Source organism: Globicephala melas, chromosome 1 (assembly GCF_963455315.2).
Source record: "Globicephala melas chromosome 1, mGloMel1.2, whole genome shotgun sequence".
NCBI classification, from domain to species: domain Eukaryota; kingdom Metazoa; phylum Chordata; class Mammalia; order Artiodactyla; family Delphinidae; genus Globicephala; species Globicephala melas.
The window spans coordinates 107,739,931-107,767,268 of NC_083314.1; the positions used below are offsets into that span (position 1 = coordinate 107,739,931).

A 27,338-nucleotide genomic window follows, 5' to 3' on the forward strand; every position below is an offset into this window, starting at 1 on the left:
AACCTGAAGAATATGAATAGGGAAGCTCCTTCCTAATTTTTAACTACAAAACACCAAAAATTGAGGCAACATTCTCTAGTGGGATTGAAATTCCCTGAGAACTAACTTGTAACCTGGATATCTTTTAAAACACTAGCTCCTTTTACCTTCCCTTATATATCAACCAAATTCTATTCTTAAAGTCGAGTATTTCAACTTTTCTATTCAAAAGACATTAATGGAAAGTTGAAAACACAGCCCTGAATATTAAACTTTCTTAGAGAATGTCTCCTTACTTGCACTTTTGGTAAATTTTTCTTCCTGTTAATTTTCTGAGAATATGTTAACTTGATTGTGAGCCACATTTCTAGAAAGAAATACATCTATCTTTCATATATTACTTGAGTCAGGTCAATGTTTGTTAATCTACTACCAACTATTTGCCGAACAGAGAGAATTCATCAGTCTCAGAAGGAAAATAATCCTAGTGGTCAATACTTTTTTAAAAAAGGGCATTTTTCAAATGAGTAGTCTGACATTGACATAAAAAATATAAAAGGATGACTTTATTAAACATACAAATTCAAGAACATTCAAGTTTTTTTAAAAAAAGATTACAGCATGAGAAGATAGCAGATCAATGGTAATGGTAAATATATATATATAATACTTGCCAAACGGAGTATAGATAAGACATACTAACTTCAGTGCTCAAAACAACAAAAAGAATGTTGTATCTTCCTTAGCTGTATTATACCTCTATGACTACTAAGTGGGAAACTTCTCAGCAGGCCCACACTCGCAGACTTATTTCCCATAGTAAATTTGATATGCTGTCATTGATATATATATCATTTTGAAATGTTGTAATATATAAACCTCTATCTTAGTTCCTTTTCTACATTGCCTACTTCATTAGAACTCTTCCCAACCTACCTCAAGACACTAGTAAGCATCCTTCTCTGAGCAGGACCAACTTGGTCAAAACAGGATATAGAATGGCTCTAGGCAGAGGAAAAATCTCCAATAATATTCTCAATTCTGTGTTCACTTTTCCTTTTAGCAGCTACCTAATCATATCTAAGATGGTATGAAAAAACCATACATGTTCAGAGAAAAAGAAAAGCATTTTGGACTATCAATATCTACCTTAGTCCTGCAGCTTCCCTTTATCAACCAGTGAACACATTATTTTAATTTCTCAACTGTGAACACAGGCAATATTTAACAAAGCACCCAGAAACTTTGTGGAAAGTATCATAAAATTTCCAAGGAGAATGTGTTAGGTGGGGCTAGAGAAGGCAGAAAAATCAAGAGAAACCATTAAGAAAAACATGGCAATTCACACAAAAAATGCTTTCACAAAATACTTTAAAAAAATGAATAAATTAAATTCAATTTCAAGTAATACCCCCCCAATATTTTCTCATTGTTTTAGTGTTCATAAAAGGTATAATATATGCCTCTAGAAAAGGAAATTATCTTCTTTACCTACAGAATGGTTAGAGTACCAGCACCAGGTGGAGTTTTCCAAAAGTACAGAGAGTTTGAAGAAACCAGTAAACTAAGTCTTTTGACTCATTTAATCCCTGTCACAACCATTAATTTTAAGACTCGTACCTTGAACCCCTATGTACTAGGCTAAAACTGCTCTTATTTCTTCATATGGCAGTGACAAGTAATTAGGGAAATGAAAGATCTGATCCTACTCGGGTAGATCAAACTCAAAGATCATTTTGTTAGTCTAAGAACTATCCTAGTCATTTTAAGTAATCTTAATCCATATTTTAGAATCTGCCAGGAGATTTTTAAACAAATTATTCACCCTGCCCGGGTCTCCAATCAAGAATTTATGGCTATTACAAATAACTCTTTTTCACCTCACCTCACAATACACAACAGCAAACTTTAAAGAACAATAATCATAAGCTCATATCTTTGAAAAATGGATGCAACAAAGCTTCTTCTGCTGTTATTCTTGAAGCCGGATTTAGATCTAGGAGTTTATCAAGCAGGTCGTAAGCTGCATCAGGTACCTCATCCCAGCCTTCTAGATTGGTAGGAGACTCATCAATATTACCCCCACAGCCATTACTGTCCCCTTTACACAATGAATTCCCTGAGTGTTGTGCTTTAGGTGTTTGTATGAGGTGAGCACCTTTATGGTCCATCTTCTCTGAAAAAGCTGGGTCTTGAGAAGTGAGCTCTTGTATATCACTTGTTAATTTAGGAGTGTTAGAATTTACACCTCTGAGCTTCTCACAGAGTTTTCTCAAGTCTTGTGCTGGAACTTCTTTGCTACACAATATTGATTTGCCTAAAAGAGAAAAAATATACATATTTTATATTATTTGAATATATGAGAAGTCTCTCCCACGAGAAACATGCAAGTCCAACTGCATGCTTTTTGGATATATTTACACTGAATATGAGATAGAACATCACGTGCTATATTTAAGTTGTGTTTTACCTTACATAGCTGAAGGTCAAATCATAAAGTGAAAGGTAGTAAGTAGAAAGCAGTGACTTAATAAGTAAAGGACTCACTTGACTCTGTCAAAGTCTCCAGCTTCATTATATTCTTCTGTAATCTTTAATCAGCAGCAGCTCCCATTCCCTCTCCCCCTTCCAAGCTTCTACATGCCTCTAACTACATGGTTCCTGTCTTTGATTAGGATGCCCTGCACCTCCCCCCCCAACTCCGTGCCCAGAATACTCCCACTTAGGGCACCACTCAGTTCAAGCATTACCTCTAAGATGCCTGACACTCACAGAGTTGATCATCCTAAGCTTCTGTTATATCCTGTGAAGGTTTCTATTATTACTTTTGCTATTCTGTATTGTAACTGATAAAATATATGTCTGTCTCACCTGCTAGACTATGAGCTCTCTGAAGATAGGGACTATCTTATTTATCTTTGAACCCCCAAAACCTAGACATCCATACTAGGTACATACTAGGTTCTCAATTAATGCCTGTTGGACTAGACAAAAAGGTATTATTCTGCTTCTCACGTCTTTGTTCAAATATCACATCCTTATTACAGATGCAGTCCTTAACCAACCTATTCAAAATAGCTAAGCCTTCTTCACTCCCTTTACCCTTTTATTTTTCGCAATACCACCCGTCTGTCTGACAGTATGTATTTGTTTATTTTTTCTCCCCCATTAGAATTTAAGCTCTATGAGAAGAGACTCAATAATAGTCTATCTAACCTAGTACACATACGGTCTCAATAAGTGTTTTTAAATCAGTTAATAAACCAACCAGATCTTCGTTTTAAAAAATATAAATGTCTGAAACAATTCCCCAACAAAATTATTAGACACGGGCAAAAATAAGCTAGGCACACAAATAGGCAATAGTCTGTTACTTTTGCCGTATTTCCTTATTAAATAGAAATGGCTCTAAACAATGAGTTTGCACAGCACTTAGATTCCTTTCTGGGGCATGTGGATTGTTAACAAAACAATCTATCTCTGGATGATAAAAAGTTACTTTTACATACACTCATCTCTGCTGGATAGGTGGACTAAGGTGGTGGGAAAAAAGGTGGTGGGGGGAAGCAGTGAGGGGACAAAAGAAATAAACTACCCAAAACTAAGTTTGTGGGGGTATAGCATGTTAATCCTGTTTTACTTTTAAATCTATTTCATTATTCCTCTTCTCTCTAAAAAATTATAGCCAGAGGAGAATAGCTCAAGGTTTTTCTTCTGAATTTATTTAATTCGACGAGTACTTAATGACAGTCTACAATGGGGCCAGGTCTAGGGGTTGAGGACAGAGGGGAAGGTTACACACAACACAAGAGAAGTAGAGAAGTGCTCCTGCTGTTCTGGTAAGTCTCTTTGGGTGATAAAGGGGGACAAGGTCATCGCTGTTGAAGTTCTGAATCCTTTTGTATTCAGCCCAAAGTTATAGTAAGATTTGACTGCAATACAGCTGACCCTTGAACATCGAGGGAGTCAGGAGGGCTGACCCCACGCAGTCAAAAATCTACATATAAATTTATAGTTTGTCCTCCGTATCTGCAGTTCTGATCTGTGAATTCAACCAACTGTGGATCGTGCAGTACTGTAGTACTTACTGAAAAATAGCTGCAAATAAGTGGATCCAAGCAGTTCAAACCCATGTTTTTCAAGGGTCAGCTGTAACTAAAGAAGTCATACTAATGAAACTAAGACAAGTGCTCTATAGCATTTTTTAAAATATGAGAGCAAGCATTACAATGATAAATCTCTAAAAGCCCTTGCCTGCTATGCTATCATGATGCTTGCCCTACGATGTTTTTTTGTTAGATGTTGCACTTGCATTTTTGGTCATCATTTACTATTACAAATGGGGGAGATTTGAGTTCTTCAACAAAATGTTTAGGGTTTGATAAATTTCATGTTCATAAACTTCTTATGAAGTTATTCAATAGCAGATGATAGTTTTCCCCATCAGTTGAAAATAAACATTCTCATGTAAGAATACAATTTCCAAGGCTTTGCTTCATGGTTCCATTTCCCATGTGTATATGTAATATCTCACCCTATCACCCTCAGATAAAATTTTCTTATTATAGTTTCAAGAAAGGTGCAAGTCGTAGACTGACTGTGCTGCAGAACCACAACCGCCACTAAGCCTTCCTGGTGGATCACACCACGGTACCGGTGCCCAAGTGAGGGACAATCATTTTTGCAGTAGTTCTTACTGAGAAATAGTTCTTGGTCAAAATCACTTGTTTTTTCAAACTAACAAGTCTCAACGCTTTCTAGGTATCATACTTTTCTGAATCATATTTTCCAGGAATAGGTGGGGTGAGACAGGCATATGTATTTCTTGAAGTTCCTCAATTCTGATATGCACCCCTGATTAAGACCCACAGATTCTGGGGCTGGGCAACAGGCAGCCCAGCTACTTTTGAGGTGGGCTGACTGAAATTTTGTCCCAAAGGAGTGTTCCATATTTTGGGGCAGCATGCTGACTCAATTACACCCACCCACTTTGGAAAGTATTAACTATAATTGTGCATGGAGAATAAATACAAGGTGGCCATCTGAGTTCAAGTTGTTGGCAAGAGCAAGGCTGAGATAATTCTCAGGTGCCCTATGAGGTACACTGCATATCCCAGACTTGAAGTACAGGAACTTGTGTAGCTAAGATGACTTCCCACATCCAATAAATGCTTATAATATTACTCCATCAGTAAAGGTATTCTGTTCATTTCGCTTCTCTACTACTCTAACCCTAAGGAACCTGACAACAACATACATCCTATTATGTCCCCTACTGCAGTCCTTACTACACTGTATTATAATTAACTATTTACTTGTTAATACAGACTAAGAGTATTTAAGGCAGGCCCAAGAGCACCTGAGGCTTAATAAATATACAATAAACAAATTAAAACATATTATGAAAAATATTTATGCAATAAAGTCAAACCATAACTACAGGGAGTTAAGATTTTATTCCTTATTCTTTTAAGATTATAAAGTTGAACTTTAAATATTGGAAAAGTGTAGTACTCTGCGCTTGATAAGATAAACTGATTACATGTAGAGAAGAGAAGTGATAAATTATTTTCTTACACAATGCAATTAATTTTCAAGCAATTGAGAAACTTTGTATCTAACACCAGAGAACATTATATGTTTATTTGTAAAGAGAATTTCATAATAAGTTATTAAGTGATTTGTAGGAGATAAATCAAAGGTATTTGTTTTGTTCTATAATATAAAACTGCTTACCAAAAGTTTTAGCAGCCTGGATAGTTTCCTTGGATCCACGAATTGTCATAATTTGAGCCAAAGCGGTTAAATCATCACTTGCTTTATAAAATGGATATCGTCCACTAAGCAAAGAAAGGAATATGACACCTGCAGACCACATGTCAATTGCTGTAACAGAAAACAAACTTTAATTTTACTCCTACATCAGTAGTTCTCAACCGTTACTGTATATTCAAATCCTCTTAAGAGCCTTAAAAAAATTTTGATGCCCCGGCCAATCCCCTCAGAGGTTCTGATTTAATTGGTCTGGAGTAGGGCTCAGGCATCAGTTTTTTTTAAAGTTCCTCAGGTGCTTTTAATGATTTCAGGGTTAAGAATCCCTGGTTTAACATCCTTAATGCAAAATACAATATTTTCTTTCTTGAGCAACATGAAAGTTGCTAAGTTTAAAAGGATATCTCATCACTAAGTAAATGCACATTTTATAACATCAAAATAAATCCAAAGTAGCTACGTAGGAAAAAATCTGGATGTACCCCAAGAGTTACACACCATAGTAATGAAAGTGTTTCACTTTAGTGAAAAGCATTAAACGTTAGAAGCTCATCTTCAGCAAGATGTTAACCCTAACTTTTGCTGTAGAAACTATCAATCTCTAGAATTCTGGCAGTTATGATTAAGACCAGCTCAGCCTCATGAGAATAAACTCATTTTTTAAAAAAATGTTTAGGGGGACTTCCCTGGCTGTCCAGTGGTTAAGACTCTGCACATCTACTGCAGGGGACATGGGATTGATCCCTGGTAGGGGAACTAAGATCCCACGTGCCTAAGATCCCACATGCCGTGTGGCCAAAAGAAAAATGTTTAGGGACATCTTCTCTCCTAATGGCTGAACTCCCAGTATCATCAAGTTATTGGCTCTACTCCCTTGGCCACTGCATCATCTGCCTTTCTTGGTTCCCTTTGTACCTCTGCCTGCTCCTTCAATGTTTCCTCTAAGCCTTAAGGGCTGAGGTTACCCAGAGTTCCAACTTCTACCCTATATACTCTCCCTTATTGGCCCATACACTTCACAGCTTCAGCTACCTTTTATATAGTAATCATGACAGTCAACTGTATTTCCAGTCCAGACTTCCCTGTGCTTCACTTACTTTTATTCTGTTGGACATCTCTATCTGGATGTTCCACATATATCTTAAACCAATTATGCCCCCAATCATCTTTATCTTTCCCTGTACACCAGTTACCTCTTTATTCTCCCCTTGGTTACTGGTACCCATTCAAATCTCCCAATCTAGGAGTCTGATAAACATCTTGGATGCCTTTTCCCCACCACTTCATACCCAAATCCCGCATCCAATTATCCATGAAGCTCTGCCTTACCAATTCTTTGCTCTTCTTTTCAAAGATTTTTTTGATGTGGACCATTTTTAAAGTTTTTATTGAATTTGTTACACTATTGCTTCTGTTCTATGTTCTGTTTTTTTGGCCATGAGGCATGCGGGATCCTAGCTCCCCGACCAGGGATTGAACCTGCACACCCTGCACTGGAAGGTGAAGTCTTAACCACTGGACCACCAGGGAAGTCCCCAATTCTTCACTTTTCTGTTCATTTGTATTATTACTGCCCTCGTTCAGGTTTTCATCATCTCTCACCTGGACCTGGTCCTCTCTGCATACCTGCCAGAATGACCCATCTAGAATACAATTATTACCATCCCTTTCCCTTGAGTAACTTTCCAAAACCTACAGGGTACAGTCCAAGCCATATAACAACTGTGATCCGAGACCGTCTACCTTTTTCCAGGTTTATTTCTCACCACTCCTTGACTTTCATCATACATTCCAGCAACACTAAACTCTTATTGATTCCTGTATGACCATGCTATTTCTTGAGTTCCTCTGCTCATGCAAACCCCTCACTCCAATTTACATTCTCTTTTCAGACGTTCTATCTTCCATGAACTTCCTTCCATAATCCCTTCAGATAAGGTTAGATACCCCTAAAATACTCTGTATAACGTTTTATAACCATACTTAACAGGTTATTTTATATTTGCGAGTATGTCCTGACCAGAGTGTAAGCAGAGTTTCATTCATTTTTTATATCATTAGCAAGCACAGAATAAACACAGAACAAATGAATACATTTCTGTAAGGTCCATAATCCAAGTGAACAGCAGGGTTCATCTATTCAATAAGATGTTCCATGACAACTCTTTCAGGCTATAGACTTTTCTTTTTCAAAAATCTCTTTAATGCTATTATATTGTTTTCACAATAATAAAAAATTTTAATCAAACACACAATCATATGTGTATCACAGAAGAATTTTCAGGTATTAGACAAACATAAAATGTTGCTAAGTTAGCAAATACTACTAAACACAATTTTTTCCCCCACAAAGGAGATGTTAAAATTATTCCTGGTGAAATCATCTTGTAAACAGATAAGCAAAATGCAATCTATCGGGTAAAAAAAAAAAAAAGGAAACACTAGGATTAGGAGCTTTCATAAATAGCACTATCTCAAAAATGGGAAAGCCACACTGCTAGAACCACTTACATAACTTAGTTAAAAGCAGCAGAGCTCAAATTTAATCATAAGTAGACAAAAATCATAAAATAAAATACACCCACGGCAACCAATTTAACTGGGTTCTGTATTTCTAGTGCAACATACCTGTAGTTTGGTTGGGGCACTTTGTCAAGACCTCTGGTGCTCTGAATCCTGGTGTACCTGCCCTAGGTGCAACCTGTTGCCGCCTTATGATGATGAAATAAGATTTTTCTAGTTATGTAAAGTTTAATTATTTAAGACCAAAAAATAACATTTACCAATTTAGTTCACAGTAAATTCTACCTTGATATCTATATAAATAAAAGCTATTACAAAGCAAATGATAATCCAGTGTGATGAAAATCCTGGATTTTGTTTCTATAGGTCTCTCCCCCGACACCAGTTCCCAGGCCTTATTCCAGAAGGGTTTTAAGGTAACTTCCAGGCATAGAAAGAGGTAGTATATGGTAAGAACATAACAGAAAAATAGAATACAATGGGAACTCTGAGGTATAAAAATTTATTTCTGTTTGGAGTGATTAATTTCTGAGATACTTGTTCACTTATATACTTGAGTTAATCAGGAAAGGCTCATGAAAGCTTATAAAAGTCTTGAAGGGAAGAAAAAATTTATGTGGCGAAGAGTTGGAGGTGGGAGTGAGAGAAGAGTTCTAGTATTTGGTTCAGGTTATTCTACACAGGCAAGAAAAAAGAAAGAAAACAAGATTAAATCAGCAAGTAAAACATACAATTCTGAAGTTTCATAAGAGCTATCCCTACCCCTACCAAAATTATTTGCATGTAAAAGTAAATGTGTTTTCCAAAGAGCATTTGCATGTGAAGGGAACAAATATGACAATACTTGTCATTTGCTCTTCAAGGTACCAATCTGCATTAGTGCCTATGCAGTTCACAGAACTGCATTGTTCCCTTTCACTCACTCAAATCAACTGTCCACCAAAATCAATGCAATTTCTCATCTTGTCTGGCAGCATGCTGGTGATTTTATAGCACCATCAAAACACATTACCTTGAAAGGCAAATACTGCAAACTTTATCTGTTGCATAACAGTCACAGGTCAGGCTAGCTGGGCAAGAACTGGCAGTTTTCCTCATCACACTACTATTTGTAACTTTTGTAGAAATAGCCTTCTTTTTTGTTGCTAATTTTCTAGATAGTAAATCCACAGTCTTTGACTGCTTCATAAGCTGTAAAAGAAAAGTCATATTCTCTATTTTCATGGCATTTAACATGATGCCTTTGAGATGCTAGTAGAGCAAAAAGCAATAGGGGAAGCATAACTTTCAAAACTGCTGAATGTGCTGTTGGATTGTAAATAAACACTTGTCTATCAAAATATTTAAGGTCTTTTTACGTTACTATGTTGAATAAACATATTAAAAATTTACTAACCATTCCTAGTTTGGTGAATATTTGAATTACACTTTATTAGAACTTTTCCTGAAATGTTACAAAACAATTACATTCTAGTGTCTAACTCCATTTCAGAACTGTAAACTGCACAATTACATTGGCTAAAATCAGTTTTAATTTGTTCCTCATGCTATCTAGCTCCTACAGGATATTGTAAGTCAATTAAAAACCACTTAACATTGGTGATAATTTTGTAAATTTTACAAACATCTTTACGCTATCAACTGTGTGTCAGAAATGTGTTAGTTGTTGGGAGCTCACGTTCCAGCCAATGAGAGAAAAGGCCTTAACGTTCTAAATGTTCCTTTAGAGAAAGAGCAACAATAGTCAACTAATCAAAAATGACAAAAAATTCCAAAAGAAAAGTTCAGAACTGGAGAAAATGAAAGCATTGACTAGATGCTCAAAGCAGTAATACCTTCTGCTAAAGCAAAACTCTTTAAAAACTTACTAATAATAAAAGCTAGCCATTCCCCAAATTCTCTCCAGTGTACGACTGACTGATGATTGCACTATTAAGCTACATTACTTACTTTCACTGCAGGGCTCTCATGTGAAATGGAGCTGTGTATATTGAAATTTCTTTCTCCAAAAACAGAGCGCTGGACAGAAAGGCCTACAGATCCCTCCTACAATACCAACAAAAACAAGGAAAATAAGGATTATATCTGTAACACTTTCTGCCAGCTGTACTCTGCCATAGTTTTGAAAGAGTTAAGTGACATAAAACAAAAACAGCTGCATCCAAGTCATTCTCAGGCATCAAAACACTTCTGTGAAAGGAGAAAACAGTCTAGACAGAACTCTTAACCCCCATACAATGTTATCATAGTCCACAAATATATATAACTAAAAAATTCTAAAACCACCTGCATGGATGTTACATTTTGCTGTGCAGCTAAAATGGAGATAGACACTTCAGAATTTTTCCCCTATAACTAATGCTTTCTTTTAAAAAGGGTAATTAATATGAACTTTATAACATGCAGGGAAAATTACTTTCCGTTTTTGTTATATAATGCAATTATAATGATAAAGACATTATAAATCTACCAAGCAAAATTTTCAGTTTTGAAATCATAAAACAATCCATTGTAAATCTTAGTGAAATCTAATCAATTGAATATATAACACGTGTAAACAACATTGTTCTTTTGTTGCGTTATCCTAGAATTATAACTCCCCATGTTGAATGGAGTACATTTCTAAAACCGTATTAGTACTTCAGAAATAAAAGAGGTAGAACCTTTCCATCTTTTCCTTGTTTAATCTGAATCTGTGCACTTGTGTAGGGCCTTTTAACAGCAGTTTTTGTGGTAGGCTGCTGATCCAGCTCCTTAGGTGCTGCTGGGCCGCTCAATGAAATTTTGTTTCCGGTGATTACATAGGATTTATTTTGTGAACAGCTTTCCTGCTGAGCTTCAGACTGGACAAATTTGAGAAGCTCTATTTTCGTATCGTGGGTTCCTTGGGCCAAACCAAAGTCTACCAAGGCATACCTATGAAACAAAAATAAGCACTTTTACTTCTCTGTAACAAAGCTTAGTTAATATCATAATATGCTCAAACCATATTCACCCAGAAACTGTATTCTTTGGGGGATAAATTAAGGATTTATAACATTCTTGAAAAAAGAAAAGTAAGTTTTACAGACAAGGTAAGGATTTAATAGCTAACTACTGAAAATTAAGGAAAGATGTATCCCACACAAGAAAACATCTTTTCTCCCCTTCTTCCCATGGCTTGTGCAGACAAGACAACAAGGAATGCAGGATGTAAACACAATCCTTTGTCCTCTGATGGTGGCAGAGATGGCACCATAGCAGATAATTTTTAATTAAACAAGTTTAAAAGAAAAATAAATTAAAATCATGGTTTAAAAATCTGATTAAAGAAAAAATTAAAAGTCAGGAATACAAAAGCCCAAGAAAAGAAGTTATGGTTCTATTATCCTTATTATACTCAATATGAGCCATTATATAAACAGCAGTTTTTAAGTTTTCAGCTTACAATGCCTCTATGTATATAATCAGCATAAAAAATAGTCAAAAAACAAAACTTTAGTGTTGAGACATGAAATTGGCTATCATGTGGTCCAATCCCCTCATTTACTAGAAAAGAAAAATGAAGCCCAGAGATAAATGTATAAGGTTAAACAAACAAAAAACTAGACCCTTTCTAAGTCTTTTAGCTCTTTCCACTGAGCCATGGTACACCTCATGACGTACACTGTTTTACTAATACAATTTTTTTTTCTCCTTGAGTGTATTTCCCTTCCTCAACCACAGTGAAAATCTGAAACAGAAAAAGATGTGTGTGGCTGTTACAGGATGCTCTGCCTCTAAGAGGTGGACCCACAGCACAGATTCAGTCAAGTATTAAGTATTTGCTGGTAACTTTCCATACTTACTTTCTCAAGCGCCTATTATATAAAAAATTGCTGGGCTTAACATCACGGTGAACAATACCAAACTGATGAATGCGTTTCAAAGCTTTGAACAGATTAAACATATATTCCCGTACTTCTTGAAAAGAAAGAGAATTCAAAATGTCCTAAAATAAAGTTATGAATAAGGTTATAAGATTGTTTTAATGAAATATTTAGCTAATAAAAATTCAAGAAATATTAAAACCTACCAAAAAGGACTCATGTTCCAGATATGGCATAGCAATAACCACATGATCATTTTTCCTAAAGCAGTATTTAACTCCCATGACATTGTCTTGCCCCCTAGTGGAAAAATGCACAATGAACTTGAGAAGAAAGGTCAAATGAACTGAAACTTTATGCAGTTTTTTAAAAAATGCAGTTTTAGCAATGCATAAATAATGCCAGAAAACTAACTTAAAACCATCACCATACAGGAGAGATTACTCATTTAACTGACTTATGCAAGATGAAGGGTTTTTTTTTAAACAAACAGTACCAGTTATGAGGTTATAATTCAAAATAAGATAATTTTAATTGAGGAGGTGACAGAATGGGAAGGAAAAGATGAATAATAAAAATGAATTAACAAGACTTAGTAGCAGATAAGATGGTAACAGTAATAAATAAATCAAGTAAAAATTAATAATAGCTAATATTTATTGAACATTCACTACATGCCAAGCTCTTCACACCTATCAACAAATTCACTTAATTTTCACAACAACCCTATAAGGATGGTGCCATTATTTCCTACCCCCCCCCCTTTTTTTTTTAACATATAAGGAAACTGAGGGACAGACAGGTTAAGGAACTTCCCCAAGGTAACTCAACTAGTAGGTCATGGAGCCAGAATCTGAATCCAGGCAGTGTGCTCCAGACCTAGACTCTTAACCACTATACTATACTACCTCAGAGAAAGGTGAGGAAAATAGGGTAAACTGGATTTTCAGAGTTTTGAGACTGAGTAACTAAAACAACATGGATACCAACAAAATATGTAGAGAAAACAGGAAAAGAAGCATCAAAAACCAAAACCTCATCATTCTGATAGATACAGAATCTTGTATCTATCAGATACAAGATAGATATCTAGATATCTTGTATCTAGATACAAGACTATATCTTAAGTGAGAAGTCAAGTGTAAGTCAGTGACAATATTATAGATAAATGATACCTAAAGCTGTGAAACTATTAGAGAAGAGAAAACTGAGCCTTGGAAAAGTCTCATGTTGGAGGGCAAAATAAGGAAGGAGCAGAAAGCCCAGATAGGGACATCCGCAAGTGAGGAGTTTTCAAGGAAGGGGTGATCAACAAGGAGGTCAATTAGAATAAGGACTGAGGGAAGGCTTTCAGTCTGGCAAAGAGGAATTAACTGGCAAAAAGAAATTAACTAATTTTCAGAAAGCAGTTTAAGTGGAAAGGAAGAGGCCAAACAGGATTTAAGGAGGGAAAATAGTATACAATGGAAACAGAACATAAAGACAATTTTCCTGAAATATCTGTCAAAGAATAAAAACCAGTGTGGGAGCTAGAAAGGAAGCAAGATCAGGTAGACTTTTTTTAGCATGCACATTTTTGAACAACAAGGAAAGAAAAAGTGGTAGAGGGAGTTATTTAAAGTGTGGAAAAAGGAATAATCTTATTCAGGGGACTAGAAGGTATTATGTAATCATGCCTTACAGAAGCCATCTTATCCTCTTGTCTTCTGAGGGGTAAAACAAATTAATAGGCGTGTTTATTCATTCAATAGATATTTAGTGGGCACTGTTACTTGACAGACACTATGTTAGACATTAAGGATGAGAAGGTGAATTAAAATTAACATGATTTCTGCCCTCATGGACTTTCCTAAATAGTGGGCAATATGGATAATAAACCAGGTAACAAATAATGACAAATTATGGTAAGGGTTTTGAAAGATATCAAAAGGTGCTGTGACAATAAAAAATAGAATCTAATGCAGAGAAGACCTCTTTGAAGTGGTACCATTCTTGCTCAGAGCAGAAAGATGAGGAGTTAGCATGCAAGGACTGGGAGGGGTCTTCCTGGATAGGGAAGAAGTATGGGTAGTGGCCCTGAAGTGAGAAAGCTCTTGACACAAATTTGAGAAGCTAAAGAAAATAGAGCACAGTGAAGGAGGTGGAAAGACTGGCATGGGATAAAGTTGGATTTTTTTTTCAAAGAACATTGGGAAACCACTGAAGAATTGTTAAGTAGTGGAAGTAATAGTATCCAATTTATATTACATACATACATATTTTTATATTTTAAGGATCACTCTGGCTGTTTTGTGACTATGGGATTAGGAGGGGAAGAGAAGAAGCAGGCTACTATAGTAATCTAGACTTGGACTGAGACAGCAGTTGAGAAGACAAAGATATGGATGAGATTTTAGATATATTTTGGAGGCAGAATTGCCAGGACATGGTGATGGAGTGGACTAGGAGAGAAATGGAGAAATTGAGTGTGATTACTAGGTTTCTGCCTTGAGTAACTAGGTAGACTGTGGTACCATTTGCTGAGATGGATAGATGAAGGCAGATTGTTGCCACAGGTAATTTTTGGGGCAGATGAAGGTGAATTAAAATTTCGTTTTTCGCATATTAGGTTTGAGATGTTTATTAGGTACCCAAATGGAAATATCAAATCGTCAGGTGGATACACACAAATCTGCAGTTAAGAGGTCTGAGGTTAGATATACTTACGGGAATCATTACTATATATTTAAAGCCACGTGGAATACATGACACCATCTAAAGAAGTCTAGAGAAAGAAAGTCCAGGATCAAGCACTGAGGAACTCCAACACTTAGGGGTCAGGTGGAAGAGGAAGAACTGGCAAAGGATACTGAAAATGAAAGGCCAAATAAAGCAGGAAGAAATCAAGGAGTATATGGTAGTACAGAAGTCAAAAGACAATGGTTCAAATCAATTATGTTAAACACTGCCAGGAGTTCATGTGAACAGAAAAAGGAACCGGCAAAACAAAGTCATGGTTGCCCCTAAAGTAGTTTCCACTTAGCATAGAGGAGAGCAGCCTCACTGTGTGTGTGTGGCAAAAGGCGGGTGTGGAAGTGAAAACAGTCTGTGCAGGTAATTTTTGAGAAGTCTGGCCATGAAGGGAAGCAAAGAAATAATGGAGTAGCTGGAAGGGGGACGGCGGTACAGGGAGGATAAGAGATACTACATCACGTCTCTATGTTGACAGGAATGACCTAGCAGAGAGAAACCAAACAGAAAGACATGCCAGAGGATTCTGTTGTTCAAAATAAAATATGAGATGAGGCTGTCAATATCTGGGGAGATGTGAAATATGAGTTCCCCACATTTTTAAAAATATCTACACCATGAAGCCAAGGTTTATGATTTGGCAGGAAGATTAGAAAAAGAAGTGGTAAGAGAACAGAAAGTCAAGCTGAGCCTCAGGAGAAATCCACTTTAAAAATTAATATAAACTTAACTAGCCATTCCAAGATTAGTGGAAAACTGCTAGCAAACTGCAAACACCTGACTGAAGAATACGTTTAATCCACAATCTCACCATCCCTATTAGATATCTACTTAAAAATCTTAAAAATTATATACAGCAGTTCAATTAAAAATATCTTTAAATTGCCTACCCAGCCACTGTTAGGCACTGAAGCTCAGCTGCAATTCTTACAGGATGACTTGTTGGAATTAAGTGTTTCAGAGCAATTTTCTCTTCAGGTCCCACTTTTAACTGTGTTGTGGCCAAATACACAGAGCTGAAAGTGCCTGTAAAACAATTTATTAGATTTTTCAATATTTGGTTTTTAAAAATGTTTATGAGACAATGCTAAAATAATTCTTAAAAACTGTTTGGAATCCATAAAATTATCATAATCTGTCATCAATATTTTAATGACACTGAATACAAAAAGCAAACACATTTGTAAATACAACTTATTTTCAATTTTTAATACATTCTTAACTGTCCTCACATCTTTAGGGGGTATATTAATTCAGCAAAGCTATACAGTAAATCTGTTTAACTGAGTTAGCATAAAATATTTCCATGGTATGACCCAATCTACCAAGTATCTTTCTACAATTTATCATTGTAAATTACTTTCTTAAGACTTGGATTCAGTTCTGTTAGAAGTAAAAATGATAACAGTCTTAGGGGGCAAAAAAAACTACATTTTTTATTTTAAAAAGTTTTTTTAAACTTTTAAATTCACCATGAAACTAAAGAGAAAAAAATGTAAGATTTGGTGGTCAGTTAAATCTGAGAAATACTGAGTTAAAGCAAATTGATAGATTATTTCTAGAACTTTAATGTACTGAAGTACATCATAAATAACGAAAAGGGAGCTATACATGCTATAGTTTTCAAACTTATTAGCCTTAGAACACACTCCACTCCTCCCCCTCTCCAGGAATAGTTCGCTATTTGTTATGAGGACATCAGTTTTCCAGAACAAAGTTTTTGAACACTAAGTCAGTGTTCAAAAAAAGGTAAGAAAAAAAATATAAAGATTTGCTTCTTACATCCCAAATCATCTCATCTTCTAATCTCTCTGCCCTCGCTGACTCAGCCTTTTCTCATCTCACACTTTCCATTGTGAAAAGCAAGCAATGAATAAACGGAAGTTTTGTTGTTTTTTTTTACTGTTAAGTTTTTATTTACTATTTCTCAGTATAGTCACTAAAAAGTTCTATTATCTGTTATCTTCTCAATCCCTTCACATTTGTCTGCCAAATTTACCCTTCATTCAATCAATATGATTGCTAGTCTATCGATGGTATTTACGTAAATACTGCCTATCCTATAAATATTGTACCACTTTATTTTCATCATTTTGCCATGAAAAATTGCCATTGTTCAACGTACAATTCTACCTAAACGCAATGGAGAAAGAGAAAAAAGATTCAGCTTTCCATGATCAAATCCCCCCACTTAAATCTTAAACTTTTTATTTTTAATAATTATCTTTAATAATATATTACTAATATAGCAATACTTTTTTTAAAGCAAGCATCTGCCTTTTTATTTTTAATTAATTAATTAATTAATTAATTAATTAATTTTTGGCTGTGTTGGGTCTTCGTTTCTGTGTGAGGGCTTTCTCTAGTTGTGGCGAGCGGGGGCCACTCTTCATCGCAGTGCGCGGGCCTCTCACCGTCGCGGCCTCTCCTGTTGCGGAGCACAGGCTCCAGATGCGCAGGCTCAGTAGTTGTGGCTCACGTGCCTAGTTGCTCCGCGGCATGTGGGATCTTCCCAGACCAGGGCTCGAACCCGTGTCCCTTGCATTGGCAGGCAGATTCTCAACCACTGCACCACCAGGGAAGCCCCCAGCAATACTTTTCATAGTATAAAATTATAAAGGTTAAAATAGGACTGTTCATTTTACTGTAAATATTTATTTATTCTTAGATTCTTTCCAAGGAAAAAAGAAAAGCTGATAATTAGTAATATAACCATGGTCTTAGTATTTTTAAAAGGGGTATTTTTCCAATAAGAAATAATAATGAAAATCAAGATTATATAAAGGAAAACAGGAGGAAAAAAAGCTTATAAAGATAATGAAGTATATCCCCAGATTACCTTCTCCAATTTTGTCCTTAATCTTAAACACATTACCAAGCTGTGGTACAGCTTCGTAAAGCTTCTGAATATCTTTCTTAACACCTATCAAGGAAAAAAGAATTTAGGTACAATTAATTACTTAGGTTGAAAAATCTCAATAAAATAATTTCTAAAACATAAGTAATTACATTACAAATAAAAGTATCTATAATAAACCTTAAACTCATGATAAGACTAAAACCCCATCAAGTTGCTCTAACTCACACACCTCCTGAACAGACAAAACTGCAAAGTAATTGAATCACTCACACCCAATTGCTGCTACTCTGAAATTACATACTAACATATAGATACATTGTCACTGCATAGAGTACAACACAATGAAGAGGCTAAATTTAAAAAATAACTAAACAATTTGTGCTGCGATCACTAGATGGCATGACAAGGACACAATGCAATCTTCTTGAAAACTGTTTCTTTCCCCCAAAGATACAAAATCTTACAGGCTTGGAAAAGTTTTACATATTGAATATTCACAGTATACTCTAGAAAGAAGGTCTACTAAAGGTCTCAAGAATGTTAAAAAATATATTCTTTAAAAATTGTCCCAATTAACAGTAGTATCCTATATCTTGACAGCAGAAAAATCATTACTTTTAAATAAATATAAGCTCTTTACAAAAACCTACATGGTTAAAATTCAGAGAGGCAATAATACAAAATGTGATAAACTACTGGATACAAAAAAGAACTACATACTTAAGAGTCCTCAAATTTTATTACAATATCTAGGCCAAGCATCAGCTACTTTTAAAGTTATAATAACATTCTGCATCATGCAACAGTTTTAAGGCATTTTCAAAGCACCTTCACACATATTATCTTTTCAGATCTACATAACAGCACTGTGATATTGGGAGAACAGAAATAATTATCCTGATCTTTCAGAGAAGGAATCCATATTCAGGGAAATTAAATCACTTATCCAATTTCACAGAGGTACTGCTGGTAAGTTTATAGACTCACTCATTTAACAAACACTGTGTTTTTAAAAGTGCCCAGCAATTGGCATATTAAAAATACAAATGAACAAAGGTAGTGGAAGCCCCTGTTCTCTAGGAGCTTAGCCTAGTAGAAGAGACAGATGTTAAAAGCTCACTTTTAATACAAGATTTTAACTGTAATATTAGAGGAATGCACATATTACTAGGTAGAAGGGGGGAGGGGAATGAACACTCCTGAAGGTGCCAGGTGGCTTCAGGTGACTGTTAACCTGTGTTTTGAAGCATTCACCAAGTAGAGAAAGTGCAAGAAGGCATTTTAGGAAGGAACTATTATGTATGCAAAGACATGGAAAAGGAAAAAGGCATGGGTTATTGTGGAGGGAGGGGAGAGTAGGAGAGATAATAAAATTCAATGTGGCTGAGGAAGGAAAGGCAGAGGATGCAAAGGAAGGCCATGTAAAGTTTTTAAGCAGGAAGATGACAAGTGGAGGATAAATCTGAGGTGAAGAATACTAAGAATACTAAGAGGTGTAGATTAAATAAGAGGCCAAGAAGACCTAATCCAGTAGCCTTTCCACTACATCACTCCATCTAAGGTAATGGGAAGAACTTACTTAAATTACCCTCACCTTCCCATCTACCTTGCAGATGAACTGGAGAAGCTTCATGGATTTCAATATAACAGGCAATATAACAATAATCCTGTGAACCAGTTTTGGAGATGACAGGCCTAAATCAAAATGCTGGCTCCACTATTACCCAGCAGGTATGACCTTTCTAGAGCATACAACTTATCCTCTGTGAGCCTTAATTTCCCCATCTATAGAAAAGGGGCCATAACAGTACCCATGCCGCTGAAATACTGTGAGGATTAAATGAAATAATATACACAACACAAGAGCAGCTTCTAACACAATGCCCGACACATTGTAAATATTAAATTATACTGGTGATTCTTATTGCTGTGGTTACTATTATTAACATTATTTCTTTAGGGCTTTTGCTCTTACTATTCCCTCTGCTTGAAATCCTCTTCCCTTATAACTTCGTATGGCTGGCTCAATTGTCACAGTTTCCTCTGACATCGCTAGTTAAATTAGCGCTCCTCCCATTATCCACATTACCCTGTTTATTGTCTTTGGAGTTCTTATTCACTATAAAATTATCCTGTTTATTTATTTGTTTGCTGTCTGCCTCCTCCCACTAGAATATAAGCTCCACCAGTACAGGCTCCCTGTCTGTATAATTCACCACAATGCACTCGGCTCTTAGAAAACTTCCTGGCATGTTTGTTGAATGAATGAATTCTTACTATCATCATGGTTGTTCAGAGACAGCTGTAGGAAAAAAAAAAAAAGCAAAAGTTTACAAGTTACAAGAGAGTGAAGCCAAAGACAAAAGCAATCACTTCACCATCAGCTACCACACTACTTCTCTCTCGAAAACAAAACCAAGGCCTGGGGGAAAAGCTGGCTTTCTAGCAGTAATAGTTGCCACAGTCAATTACAATCATTCCTAATGAGTGTCAAGTCCAACCAGCTTCAAATTCCAGTGTCATAGGAAAGGCATCATGAAAAGGCACTACAATGATATATTCAATTTGTTATTACATTTCTTTGATTCTAAGACACAATTTTAACGACTCTGAAATTGGGATGCAACTTACAACTGTTGCTGGCCAGCATCAAAACTTATACAACAGGTGTCAATGACCTGAAGAAAATTCAAGAAATCACAGAGGAGCATTCACATTTAATCCTTAAGATCCAAAATGGCTGTAGGGAGGAATAGTAGAGGTGGTGAAGTAGAAATCAAATGTAGGCCAGCTCCACATAACTGGGTTGTTCTTAAGAACTCATTAACAATGGCTTTTTTAAAAAATGAATTCTTCAAAGAAATTCTGCATCACTAATGTTTGAGAACAGGGACTTCCCTGGTGGTGCAGTGGTTAAGAATCTGCCTGCCAATGCAGGGGACATGGGTTCGAGCCCTGGTCCGGGAAGATCCCACATGCCGCAGAGCAGCTAAGCCCGTGATCCACAACTACTAAGCCTCGCTCTAGAGCCCGTGAGCCACAACTACTGAGCCCGCATGCTGCAACTACTGAAGCCCACGCGTCTACAGCCTGTGCTCTGCAACAAGAGAAGCCACCACCGTGAGAAGCCTGCGCACTGCAATGAAGACCCAATGCAGCCAAAAAAACAAAAACTAATGTATGAGAACAATATTGTGAGGGGAAAAAAATAGGATATTAACAAGTCTGAGTATAAAAAGTGATTCAGAAGGGACAGATCTGAAATGTTTATTTTCCATTTCATGTATGTCCCAGAGATATACAATTATTTGTCTAATTACATCTAAAAGAACTCTTCCAATAACTATAAAAAAAAATTCTAGGTGTTAAGGAAAGCACTGTCACAGTATAACTGGCAGTATTTCTGAGCAGTACATAAAATAATGGTGTATCTTACAATTAATGGTGTTTAGGTATGACAAAATATTTTAAGAACCATTTGTGGTCTTTTTATTACTAAATGTATTGAAGTGTTTGTGTGCATGCTTTGTTGTATATACATGATTAATTACACCAAAAGCTTTGTAGTAGGATGATATAGTTTCATGTGGCTATTTAAATTAAAATTAAATAAAATTAAAAATCAACTTCCTCAGTCACATTAGCCATATGTGACAACATACAAACATTTCTGTTAGTGCATAAAGTTCTAATGAACAGTGCTGATACAGAAAAAAGCCTGGAATCTAAAGAGTCTGGATTCACTCAACTCCTATAATTAAACCACATTACTGTTCAGGTTTTTAACCCTTAAAACAAAGGAACTGGATTAGATGAACTTTACCTTCCAACTACAATATTCTATGCTTTTCCTACGAGTTCCACATTTTGGAACTTCCCTTTGCATAAACATGAGCTGGCAGTTAGTAGTAGAGATGCTGGTTAACTGTTAGAAATAAGCAGGAAGAAAATATAAGTAGTAAGAAAATACTGTAATGCAAGGCCATGTGAATGACTATGCAAGCTCAATGTGCTTCCACACCACCACTCACTTACTATGCACTTACATATCTCTACAAAACTCAAACTATGTTTATGTTAAGGTTTCCTTTCACTGCAGAACAACTCTGATGTTTCTGAACAACAGAAAAATTTCCTGACAACCAAAGTGAATGAAAAATCCCCAGATTATGAATTGGGAGATGAGAGGAGACAGTGAAAGAGAGTACTCATATCAAAAGCTAGAAAATACTACTAAAGGCAGAGACCAATGAATATATACTTTGAGGACTGGGGAAAGACCCTGAAAAAAGTCCACAAACTAAAATATTATTTAGGTCTTCATTAAATATTATGAAGGTCTACGCTTCTGTTTTGAAATTTTAAGCGATTTTTTTTTCTGCTACATAATATATCCAAGTTGGCTACAGCAACAGCATCCTTAACTATACTCCCTGCTTTCACCCTCATCTTGTTCCACATAAAAGCCAAAGAACTACCTCCTTTCCTCACCCCTCTCTTCGACTTCACTCCCATCACTCTCCCACTTCCACTCACATGACCTCCTAGCTATTTCTAAATGCTAGCCACACTCCCAGCTTAGGGCCTTCGTACTTGCTGATTCCTCTGTCTGGAATGCTCTTCCCCAGATACACGCACAGCTCACTCCTTCACCACCTTCAAGTCCTAGTTCAAATGTTACCACACTGAAGCCTTCTCCAACCAATTACACTTACTAAAATCACAATCTCCTCTCCCAATACCTCCCATCTCCCCTTCCCCTCTACATTTTCTTCACAGCACTAATCACTTTTGAACATACTATTTATTCATTTTCTATCTCTATCCACTAGATTGAGGGCACTGATTTTTGTCTGTTTTACAAACGGATTTATTCCTAGCACCTAGAAAGGTGCCTGCACATAAAAGACATAGACATTTAAGAAATATTCATCATACAAATGAAATGTTTTCAATTACTTACCATGGAGTAAAACTGACCTCCAGGAATATATGTCATGCTTATTCTGGGGCTTCATGTTTTGCCTAAAATAATGCTTCCTATAACTAGGGAGATCATATAATTTAGCCCAAACTGGGAGAGTCTTCAGAGTGAAAGGGGGCACTAATAATTACACTGTGACAACAGGAATAAACTGGATCTGTCTCAGGCAAACCAGGACGTTACCTATAACCCACTTTAGAATCGTAGGCTAAGAGCATCCATATAACACAATGAAAGCAAGCCTTCCAGTACAGTTCAACAGTATGGAGGAGACATTCAGTATATATACAGTTTATACTTCATTTTTCACTGAAAAGATATTTATCACTTACTAAACTTGGCATATGGTAGATACTTAAAAAAAAAAAAAGCCTGCTGAAAGAATGAAAGAATAAACATTTGAGCTAATACTTTGCCAGGTACTTTGTTCACCAGCATTTTTCTTAATAGGAAAAAATGGAAAACAATCTAAAGGTTCAATAAGAAAAGGCAATTAAATAAATTATACGATACCATGCAGTGGAACATTAGGCAGTCCAAGCGCAGAGTATTTAGTTACATTAAGAAATGTTCAAGATATATATTGCTAAGTTAAAAATGGAGATCAGAAATAAGTTGGCTGTGATCCTAATTGTTTTTTAAAAAATTTATCTCTGTATGCACAGGAAGACCAAAGAAATATAACAAAATGTCAACAGTAGCAATATCTGTACAGTGGGATATTTTCTTACTTTGACTTTCTGTATTTTCTTCAATAAGCATCTATAATTTTTATCAGAAAAATAGTTATAAAAAGCTGACAAATATCCCCAAACAAAGGGTCATACTATGCAGGCATTGTACTAAAAATTTTACTTTATATTCTTTGGATGAATGATATCTAATCATTCAACCTAATATTTTCAGGCACCTACTATGTGCTGAAGACTGTTAGGCCCTGGGAATACAAAGATATATAAAAATCCCACCAATCAAAAGTTATTACATCAAAGGAGAGTAAATCATATTAGATCATGAGACAGTTATGTGCCTGGACTTCATCAGCTTTACTCCTTATTCAAGTTATGTTTTTGATATAATCTTAGCTTTTATTAAGGGTCAAATAAAAAAGAACCATATGAATAAAATTTCAGCATGTTTTATAAATTATCAAAGGTACTGTTTATAATGCTCAATGTTCTGTTACATATAAAAGCCACCAAACTTTGGAAATTTGGAATAAAATTCACACCACTCTTCATTTCCTAGCAGGTGTTCAGAAGAGTATTAGAATAGTAGTTTTTACCTGAACGTATGCTAGATCCAAGTCAGATTCATTCATTCATACACTCTGCCTAATGCACAATGTACATCAGGAGCTATACAAGATACTGCCTTCAAGGACCTTATAGTATAACTGAAGAGACAGAATACACAGAGTGCTAAACAATACAAGAATAATAATAATATAATGACTGTTATTGTATTATGTGTCTGATGACATAGGGAAAGGTGAACCATGAAAAACAGGTAATTGCAAGAAATATGGAAGGCAAGAAGGAAAGCATCCATGAAACTGGATGAAAGTGGCATTTTAAGATTATTCTAGTGGCAGTGTACAAAATGAACTGGAGGATGAAAAAAGAAGTGAAAGCAGGCAGTTTAAGTAAGAAACTTCGTTGTAATTCAGGAGCAAAGTGTAAGGGAATGAATGAATGTGGTGAAAGTGGGAATGGGAAGAGGCAACACTATACATACTAAAAAGAAGTAAGATAAAATTGGGTGACTGGATGAGGGGAGCAAATACAAAGCACAAGTCAAAGATAACTCTAAAGTTTTAAGCATAGAAACTTTAACTGGAATAATAGTGGCTTTCATCAAATAGGGACATCAGGAATGGTACTCATTTTAACATAAAGATGAGTTTACCCTTAGTCAGAAAGCAAAAGTATGGGATGTCATATTTTTCTAGGGTCGAGTTAAAGTCTATTTTGTAGTGCATAAGTATATATCATGGATGAAAGGTCAAAATTAATATTTTTGAAAAAGCACTAAATATGCTTAAGACAAAGAGAAAATAACATTTAGCTACATTTTAAGAAAAGAAAAGAGAAAAAAAAACCAGTCAATTGGAACTCCTATTTAACCAATATTTATTAAATGCCTGCTATGTCCCAGGCACGCTGCAGGAATGAAGGTGCATGTTACAGTGTACAAGATTAGGCATTGTTTGACCCTCTCCTTCTCATTTCAAGGTCTGGGTAAGGGTGAAGCAACACTTCATGATGCACACTGAGATACAGTCCTTCATTACTGCTACAAACATTTCATTTACTTTTGTCAACTAATTCTGCCTTTGAATATGTAAGTTAAAGTCCCTCCAATGCCGATTTCTAAATTCAAGCTTAATGCAATATGGTGATTAGAAATAATCACCATATTGGTCTAGAAGAGAAATTCTAGTTTGGGTATCAACAAACTTTGTTTGTCTAGTTTGGGTATCAACAAACTTTGTGTTCTTAGACAACGACTAATATTAGACTGCAGCAACTTCATCTGTAAAATGACATGGTTGGACTACAATCCTCCTTCTAAAATGCAATCCAATCCTAAATCTAGATCTTATGAAGCTTCACTGATTCATAAAATGCTCCTATATAAACATACAACTCACTTTAAGATTCAGGACGTGTTTTTTGTTGTTTGTTTTTAAATAATCGAAATTCCAGAATTGTTGCCTGTACATCTTTGGCAATGAACACATACCTGGTAGTTTAAAATTCTGCTCATGTTTTAATGAGCCATCCGCCAGAAACCGGCCGCGAGGAGAAAAAGCCGTTGGCTCCTGCATCTGAATCCCTAAAGAAGCCTCCATCGCAAAGCGACTGCGGCGCAAAACGCCAGCTAAGGGGTCATGTCCACAGGGGGAGCAAAGCAGCTGTGAAACTCGGCATACTGGAGAAGATGAGAAGTTTAAATCACTCAGTGAACTAAGCACTAAAAAATGCTACTGTCCCCAAAGGGGCAAACAATTAAAAGCGCACCGTATGTCCAAATCCCCAAAGGAAGGAAAACCGTGAGCCATTCCTAAGGATTCCATGGGTCCACTTTCACCTCCCAGAAACACCGGCAGGGGGCCGAAGGGAAATGTGCCTAACAGGAGTCTCCCCGGCAGCCGCCGTCAGGGGCAAGGGAGGCGGTGGGAACTGCAGAGGCAGCGAATGCGGGGGGAGAGGCCTTAGTGGGGAGAGCGGTTCGACCTGAGGAAGAGGGTTGGAGGAGGAGATCGTTTGATTGCTGAAAGGGAGCGCCAGGAGGCTTGTCCAAGGCCCCACGCAAGTTGGTGGAGAACTGATACGACACGGCTCACGAGCGCCGGGCGGAGGAAGAGAATGAATGGGATCCCTCGGCGAGCGCGGATTGCGAGCTCCGCGGGGAAGGACCTTCTTCCCTCAGACTCCAGACCGAACGGGATGCTTAGTGCGCAGGCGCACGACTTTCCCGCCGCAGGTCAGGGGGATCCGAAGTGGGGGTGGGGTGTGGGGGGGTAACTGCACTGCTAAAAGACCGAAGTCACGATCCAGAATTCGTTTCTAATCCCTCACAATCCCGCGCCATGGAGCAAACCGTCGGAAACTCACGGTTTAAAGGAATACGACTTCTCTGGTTCCCCAAAGGCCTAGGTCGCCGCCTCCGAGAGCGCCCACCTAGCGAGTCTGCCAAACGCGCCTGCGCAACACTTCTCGCGTTGCTGCTTCTAATTGCTCATGCGCACTGTAAATCCCTGTGCGCCGCGTTATCTGCTACTGGGCGCTTGCGCAAGCGGGTTGGGTTTCTTCCGCAAGGCTGTGGCTGGCTGAAATAACGGTTACAGATATAGAGTCCGGGCATAATCCTTTACTAAAAAATAGAGTGAAACGTAAGGTTAAGGATCTAACAGTATTTTCAGGAAAGAGGATAATTCAGAGACATAAAAGTCTCAGGTACTGGAGTCGTAACACATCCCGACTTACAGAGATATTGGGCACGCTGAATAAAAGACATTCATTTTCTTGACTCCCAGCTTCACTTGTTTTTGTTGAGTGCCCTACTCTCCGTTAAAAGCAAGCAAACAGAGAAAGGCAAATACTACTTGTTTATGGCTGTATTCGAAGAAATGAGCCCAGTGACATTCACTCAGTCAGTCGGTCAGTCAGTATATATTTGAGCCCTTGGCTCTGAGGCTGGTTTCTAGAGGCTGGAGTTACAGCGGCGAACGCATGATAGAAAAAACCGCCATCCCTTTATGAAGCTAAATTCCAGTGAGGCAGTGGCAATAAACAAACAAATGAGCAACATTCTTTTTAGATATTGATTAGGGCTCCAAAGAAGGAAAAATAGTGGAAGGATGTGATGGTGACTAAGAAGGACTCACCATGATGGGAGCCAAAAGGGAAAGAGACTAATTGGCAAAGGACAGAGTAAGTGCAGAGGTAGAAATGAGCTTGGTAAGTTAGAGGGGGGAAATTTCACAGAACATCAACACCAGACAAGGCTACTCTGTGACCATGATTGATGACAAAAAAAAAAAAAGTCTTTTTTTGAAGACAAAAAAAAAAAAAAAAAGATCACTGTAATCATGCCTGGATATAGACTAAACATAAACATTGTCCAAGCCACAAAA

At 36.7% G+C, this 27,338-nt stretch overlaps 1 protein-coding gene across 3 annotated transcripts; it reads right to left on the reverse strand.

The window, feature by feature from the left end:
• Positions 1-531: 531 nt before the first annotated feature.
• Positions 532-26,436, reverse strand: CDC7 (cell division cycle 7). 3 transcript variants are annotated; one of them, XM_030868639.2, is made up of 12 exons: positions 26,317-26,436; positions 25,442-25,630; positions 17,692-17,775; positions 15,743-15,878; positions 12,329-12,422; positions 12,102-12,244; positions 10,938-11,190; positions 10,225-10,320; positions 9,287-9,465; positions 8,380-8,462; positions 5,716-5,865; positions 532-2,296 (listed from the first exon to the last, which is right to left on the reverse strand). In XM_030868639.2, exons 2-12 carry the CDS (start codon positions 25,548-25,550, stop codon positions 1,902-1,904), a joined length of 1,722 nt encoding a protein of 573 aa, XP_030724499.1. In that variant the 5' UTR covers positions 25,551-25,630; positions 26,317-26,436; the 3' UTR covers positions 532-1,901. The 3 variants fall into 3 exon arrangements, with proteins under 3 accessions (XP_030724499.1, XP_060158881.1, XP_069900485.1); XM_060302898.1 differs by lacking the exon at positions 26,317-26,436 and adding an exon at positions 25,720-26,130; XM_070044384.1 differs by lacking the exon at positions 10,225-10,320.
• Between the last annotated feature and the right edge of the window lie 902 nt (positions 26,437-27,338).